Here is a 7633-nt window from a genome sequence, read left to right as displayed (position 1 = left end):
TATTGTGACAACCAAGCAGCTATACAGATAGCTTCTAATCCCATCTTCCATGAGAGAACCAAGCACATCGAAATTGATTGTCACTTTGTTCGAGAGAAAGTTAAGAGTGGTCTAGTTCATCCTCAATTTATTCCTACAGGATGTCAACCTGCAGATGTGTTGACAAAGAGTCTAGGTACTGCTCAGCATCGATTATTGATTTCCAAGCTTGGTTTGTTCAATGTCTTTCACATACCAGCTTGAGGGGGTGTGTTGAACTGATGCCTAATCAGCAGTTAGTTAGCAGCTAACAGAAGTTAGTTAGGATAATCAGTCCTAGTATGCTATGCACGCAGTTAGTTGGTTAACAAACTAACAGATTCAGTTAGTTAGTTAGTAGAGGATCAATAATGTGATTTCTTATTAGTCAAGTAATGATACTCTATAAATAGAGCTTGTACAATGTAATTCAGCTCACAGTTTTACAATAATGAAAATATCTTCTCCTCCTCTCTTCTTCTTCATTCATAATAGTTAGTTAGATAAAATTTTTCACACCCTATCTCTGTCTTTCTTTGTTTGTCTATTCTAATATAAGACATGAATAGTCGAATTGAATTTGTACAATTTCTCATTCTTGACTGCCGGCGAACATTAAATTGGAAGTGGAATGAAGATAACGCAAGCATGCACAAGTCAAAGAAGGCAATTCAGAATGAAAGACATGCAAACCAGAAACCGAGGAAGCCGCCCTTGCAGATAAGATGGCCGAGATACGGAATAGGGAACTCACAAGGAGGAGGTAGCATTAGCATTAGCAGGAGCAGAAGGAAGCGAACGAAAGTGTTCTGTCCACTGAACCCATCAATCAATCAATCAATCAACTGGAAATCGACCAAAAGGACCTGTCAAGACAATCAAAAAAATTATATGTAATGGGGGTTAAAATAAACGTTATAAAATGATCTTTTAGTGGGGGTTCTTAAGGCCTCCACAAATAAACTTTCAAAATTAAGCTTATTTTTAATAGTGGAGATAGAGAATGCTTGAAAAAATATTTGTCAGTTGTTAGTTATAATCGTCATAAATAAGTGTAGTCAAAGATTATTGTATATTTATCTATAAAATAATTCGTAGCCAATAGTTAACTTATCTAACTACAAATTTTAAATCGTCGCTATTTAAACATTATATATTTTGTGACAAGACTATGTTGTCACTAAGCTGCCTGTTCATTTCCTTGATTGCCCCGTGGTTAAGCATGCTTTGGTTAGATTATCACATTATTTTGTTGTTGTTATGCATGGTTTCTTTTTCCTGAATGTTTTGTAATGCTTCCTCTAGGATTTGTTGTCTTTCTTTCTTCTTTATGTTCGTTGATATACGTTGCATGAGCCGAAGGTCTTTTGAAAACAATCTCTAGATCTACCTCCACAAGGTTTTGTGCACACTCTATCCTCCTAGACCCCAATTGTGGGATTTCACTTATATGTTATTGTTGTTGAACTATCCTGATGAACATTTTGTTCCTTTTGCATCACACACATAACAATTGATACGGGATAGAATTTTAATGTCAACAAGATTAGACTATTTTGAATTCTTTACACTGCCCGTGCACAAAACCCTTAACTCTTATAAATATCCAGCCAATGCAACATTCTTTTTTTTTTTGTCAAAAACTAGCAGAAGGGTCAAAATTTATATATGGTCGTTGAACGTTATCTATTATTATAGTAAATTCACAAAACTATTAATTATCACATTAAAGTAACTGAACTTTATCCATTGTAACGGTGAAGTCACTAGATTTTCTGCAAATAGATTCCCTACTTGAATTTGTGCACACAATAATTGATTGGTTTCGGAATAATTGATTTATAGTATTTATTGATATTTCAATAAAAGAAAGAAGAAAAGTTTGATCAAGCCCATCTTGATGTCATTTTAGCCCAACTAAACTTTGGACAGGATTGAGTAGTGATTCATTGATTCAGTCCATTTTGACTCATCTTAATTCAGCTCAAAATTAGACATGACTAATTATGTCTTTCAAAGAAGTATAAGTTCCAGATATGGCAACAGAAGAACCAAAAACTAAAACCATCCCAATAAACATAACTTCTTGATATGAAGGCTTCTTGATCTTGAGGTAGCAGATGCATGGTAACAATATCGACACGGTAACTCCCAAAAGCGCGCCCGTAAATGTCATAACATATCCAAAAAAGGGAACGGTTAAAGCCACAATGACTGTGCTAATGACCAAAAATGTTCTGATGAAGTAGCTCACGATAAATTTACTCTTTTGTAAAGATAATTTATCTTCAATGGCGATCGCAATTGGAGAGACCACAAGAGCGTATTTTGTTATTGGATTGATGAGTGTAGTGTATATTGCGATTTTCGAACTAATTCTCCCAGTAGGGAGATTTAATGTTATTTGTGACATTAAATTCTGTCCATACATTAAGTACCCCATAGTTGCTATTGATACATAGGTAATGGTGCTTAGTATAAAGCACACAAATAAAACCTGTTTGACAAGAAAGAAAAAGAGAATTTAAGAGTAAAATATGTTTATAATCAGTAACTAGTGTAGGAATGAGATGTAGCAATGTATTTATCATTTATTATAAATTGTCAACAAACAATTTGTTGCTAATCCTATTTAGTGACAAATTATTATAGAGTTTTGTTAGCCGCAAAGTTCGTAGCTAATTATCTTTTGCACCTTTAGTTCCAAGTTGCTTTGACTTACATTGAAGAAAATTTACCACCATCAACATGCATTATCTATTTTACATAAATCTCTAGTTGTTTCATATATATGGCACTATTACTATTTGACGGATTTTCTTCAATTAATTTTTTGTAAAAAGAAATATTTTAAACCATTAACTCTTCTGATTTAATACTTTTTTTGTAAAAAAATTTAAGTATGCAAATTTTGTTTCAAAAGACTTGGAAGATTTATATACTACTCACTCGTATCAATTTTTTTTTGTTCAAATTTTTCTTTTTAGTTTGTTTAAAAAATATATTTTTTTTCTCATTAATTTCAACTTTTCATATAACATGTTTAATACTACACGATTAAAGAATATTTTTTTACATTTTAATTTTTGTTAAGTTAAGACCACAAGATTCAAAAGTCTTCTTTACTTTTTTAAATTTCGTGTCAAGTCAAAAGCAAACAAACAAATTCAAAATGAAAGAAATAATTCATATCAAAGAATAAAGCGATGTATTGATTTTCATACTTCGAATCTCCTCCACATAAGAACATTTTTTACCTCTATATATTTTGCTTTAATGATATTTTGGTATGTAGCGAAGTCTTTTTTCTTTCTTAACCTTCATATTGAATCAAACACCGCTGTATAAAATGAAAATGCACGCAAGAGTAGTACTTTCTCTGTCCCAATCATTTCAGTCTTTCGCTTTTGCTACACTAAGAACATGTAAGTTCTCATTATAATAGTACTTTTGGTATGTTAAATTTTTTTTAATCTTTCTTAAACTTCATACTCAATCAAATATCGTCATATAAAATAACAAAATTACCTTGGGAAATTGGCTCCTATCCTTCATGGAATTGCATATTGTTGGGAAAACTGCATGACCACAATAACAAAATGTATACATACTTATTGCACTTATCAATCCATTCCATCTCCAAATCACACCTTTTTCTTCAAATCCAACACCATCAATTGTACCAACCCAAAAAACTGAAAAAACCAAAACAATAGAGGCCAAAACTCCACCAGCAGAAACATAAGCCAATAAACCTAAACTTTTTAACCATGTTGTTGGCAATATTATAATAGCAACTAAGAAAATAAAAACTTCTCTTCCAACAATTTTAAGACAACCAACATGAATTTTTGCATTTGGGAATAATTTATGCAAGTTGTCACCTTCTAATATGAGGAATTCAACTGCAACAAAATATAGTTCAAGATACAAGAAAATTGAAATCAAGATTCTCCCTTTGTTACCAAAAGCAAATTCACCAATATCTGGAAATGTCTTGATTGATGGTGAGGCACTCATGCATTTTTGCAAAAGTAACCCTGTGTAACAACATATAATTGCTACTAAAAAAAGTATCATCAAACATAACCATCCTCCTTGTGAAAGTGCATAGGGTATTGATATTATTCCAATACCTATATGAAAGAAAGGGAAAAAAAAGATTCTTAAGTTTTATGTATCGAGCTCGTAATTAAATATTTATACAGTCAGATCATTTATAAAGTGGTTACAAATAAATTTATCTATGTGATACACATAGGTAAGATGACAGAAATAGTAATAAGTAACTTGTTATAACAGGTTGAACAAGACTACTAAAACATAAAAATGTTTACTTTGTCGATGTAAAACTATACAACAACAATCGCAACAAACCCAAGAAAATTCCATTAATAGGGTCTGGTGAGGGTATTGGTGTATACACACATATCCTTACCCTTACCTCATGAGGGTAGATAGGTTGTTTCGATAAACCTTCGGCTCAACTAAGGCATAACAAAACAAGAAGGAAAAGAAAATACAATAAGGAATACCAGTAGTACCAACAAATAATACAATAATCGAAACAAAGGAAACAACAAATAATAATAAGATGTATAAGAAAGTAGGAGAGAAAAAAATACTAATACAACTGATAAGGGAAACTAGAGAGCGCGACTATATACCTTACTAACCCTCTATTCTAATTCTCAACCTCCATATCCTCCTCTATAAAGTCATGTCTTCGGTAAGTTATAAATTGATTATAACTTAAAATTAAACTATGCTAACTCAAATATTCATAAAAAATAATGAGATATGTTTACCTGATAATGCATTAACACCATTGAAGCATGTTCTAAAGAAAGAGGTTCCTTTACAAGGCTCCATAATTTGTGGAATTTGATTTTGACTCTCAATTTTCTCCACACTATGGGATTCCATATTTTTTGAGTGACCCAATTAACACCAAAATGCTAGTTTATATATTGGATTTTGGTAGATTTGTGTAGACTAAAAATATTCCATCTCTGTTTCACATTGTATCTCTCACTTTTTTTTTAATAGGTTTTAAAAAAAATACATTTTATATTTGAAAGAATATTTAATTTTTAATTTTAAATTTTAAATTTTAAATTTCTCATTTGATTCTTAATGACACTGTGATGCCCCTGACAGAGGGAGGATGCGTTAAAAAGCAGGACTGACAAGTTTGTAGACTGATAAGGTTCTGAAGAAGGGCACATGACACCCTTAGGCAAATCCTACACCAAGAAGCTAGAAAAGTGAAGTGCTATATAAAATAGAGCACAAATTTACATGGTACGTATATTTTTAAACTCGATGATAACGTGAGATACAAATTCGTAACTGTTATGGATCAAAGCAAACAATACATGTTATCGACGTGAGTCATGATAATTAAAGATGAAATTATAGGAGTGAAGGACTCTCGTAGTATGCCTTATAGTCATAGAGATGTCATAGCAAACATATCTAAAAAAAATGGTAGCCGGTGCACTAAAAAGCTCTCACTATGTCTTACTTTGCATTTCTGCCAGAGACTGTTTTTAAGACTTGAACCCGTGACACCCCTAGTCATATGGAAGCAACTTTATCAGTTACTCCAATACTTCCCTTCAGTATGAATACATATCAATAACTTATTTAAAATTATAAATTTTTAAAAAAGAATCCTTTTTTTTTTAGAAATGTATATCTAATCAAACACTTCCACACAAATTAACAGAAAAAGTTCATGCTTTGATTTGTCCTTTCAACTATGAAGCAATACATTCTTTCAAGCATTAAAATAACTTTTTTTCTATAATCAAAGATGGTAGAAAGTGTGTTTATCCTACCAGGTATTATATATATACCCCTTATTCAACTCAAAGTAATAAGTTTAATTTAACTTTTTCATAATATAATAACTCAATTTTCATGCACATGCATACACTTCCTACTTTAATTTTAAAAAAATTATTTGCATTTATTAAAAAAAATCTTTTAGAATCAAACCTCATTTATACCAAATTGAAGTCTCAATTAATTATATGGGATTATCAATCCACACGGTTTTGCACGAATCTTTATCTATAATACTAAACTTTAATAACAAACAAGAATAGATTCTATCAAGTACAAAAATAAAAATATTCTTTTTCATTAAGCAAGACATGAATTACTTGAGTCGGGACAGAGTCAATGTGTTGATTACGGTTTTGACCAAACTCAGTAATTTTGATTCAAATTTTAAATTGATAGTAAGAAATCCATTAAATATGTACAAATTATTAATTTAGAACCAAATAATTTTTAAAAAAAATAGACTTTCAAATTCATAAACATCAAATTCTGACTCCGTCGATTCAAAAACAACGGTAGACACCGAAGTGGCAAGAAGTCACGAGCCATCTTCACACACTAAAAGTTTAATAACTTTTTATCACATTAATATTTTTCTATCTTAATTATGCCAATTCTCTTCCACTATTTTTTGATGTTATATATAGTGATTTCCTTTGGCCCTTCTCCGGACCCGGCGCATAGCGGGAGCTTTAGTGCACCGAGCTGCCCTTTTTTTTATATATAGTGATTTCCTTTAATAATTTACATAAAGAATATTATCCTCAATATTTTACATTTATATATGAATCTACCTTTTTTATTTTCTATAATTAATATTGGAATAGATAGGAAACGATCATTTCACAAATTCAACGAGCTAGGTTTTTTCACACGAGGGTAAATTTCCTAGTATTTTTCATAAAGTTTCCACTTCTTCCTCTTATAATAATTTGTAGAGAATGCAAATTTTTCCAGGACTTTTTTTTTATCGGTGTCCGATACATGCATTGAAGTTTTGATTAATTTTGATTTGTGTCGCGTAAGATTTTCATTTCAAGAAGGCATTATACATGAACAAATTGATTTGTATAATACTATTTAAGACACATATTATGCCATGGCACTAGAATTGATTTGTATTATAGTATATAAGACATATATTATGTCATATAAGACGTATGTATTTACTTATTCAATTTTATACAAGTTTAAATGTTTACTTATGCACGCTCAAAATTGTCAAACGTAAATATCATCTAAAATCAAATTAAAATCATACATTTATATATTAATCCAAAAGCTTGACTTTAGAGAATGGAAAATCCACATATAGATTCGTTGTGCACTTATTTTCAAGAATCAACAAATGGACAAAGAATAATCCAAAATCTCTAAAAAATTTCTCCCAACGTGATTGGCAATGATGCTGAAATAACATAACATTAAACAAAAAATTTTGGTTTGCTGTTTGTAACAAAACAGAATTCCTATAATCTTTACTCTTAAAAAAATTAACTAACTGTTAGTCATTATTCCTTGACTGATACATTAGCGGTCCTAAAAAAGATGAATATTTATAGATTATGACCTTTGGATTTAATTCTCTTCTACACATAATTGTGATAAATTAGCTAAATTCCTTTTCTTGAGTTGAGAGTATCGGAAACAGTCTCTCTACCTGCCAAGGTAAGGGGTAAGGTCTGCGTATATTCTACCCTCTTCAGACTCCACTTGTGGGACTATACTGGGTACGTTGTTGTTGTTGTTGGTCATTGAAAGCGTA

At 30.9% G+C, this 7633-nt stretch overlaps 1 protein-coding gene across 1 annotated transcript; it reads right to left on the bottom strand.

Moving 5' to 3' along the window:
- Positions 1-1887: 1887 nt before the first annotated feature.
- LOC129873699 (amino acid transporter AVT1I-like) lies at positions 1888-4944 on the bottom strand. The gene is made up of 3 exons (XM_055948839.1): positions 4827-4944; positions 3547-4154; positions 1888-2515 (listed from the first exon to the last, which is right to left on the bottom strand). The coding sequence occupies exons 1-3, from the start codon at positions 4942-4944 to the stop codon at positions 2009-2011; spliced, it is 1233 nt and encodes a 410-aa protein (XP_055804814.1). The 3' UTR covers positions 1888-2008.
- Between the last annotated feature and the right edge of the window lie 2689 nt (positions 4945-7633).

This window comes from Solanum dulcamara, chromosome 2, assembly GCF_947179165.1.
Source record: "Solanum dulcamara chromosome 2, daSolDulc1.2, whole genome shotgun sequence".
NCBI lineage: Eukaryota > Viridiplantae > Streptophyta > Magnoliopsida > Solanales > Solanaceae > Solanum > Solanum dulcamara.
The sequence above is the reverse complement of the archived record's forward strand: the minus strand, read 5'-3'. Positions and strand labels throughout refer to the sequence as shown.

Excerpts from the sequence above, each read along its gene's own strand:
- LOC129873699 (XM_055948839.1), bottom strand. The coding sequence starts at position 4,944 with ATGGAATCCCATAGTGTGGAGAAAATTGAGAGTCAAAATCAAATTCCA. Across the intron at positions 4,155-4,826 it reads TGGTGTTAATGCATTATCAG|GTATTGGAATAATATCAATA; the intron begins GTAAACATATCT and ends TCTTTCATATAG. Across the intron at positions 2,516-3,546 it reads ATAGGAGCCAATTTCCCAAG|GTTTTATTTGTGTGCTTTAT; the intron begins GTAATTTTGTTA and ends CTTGTCAAACAG.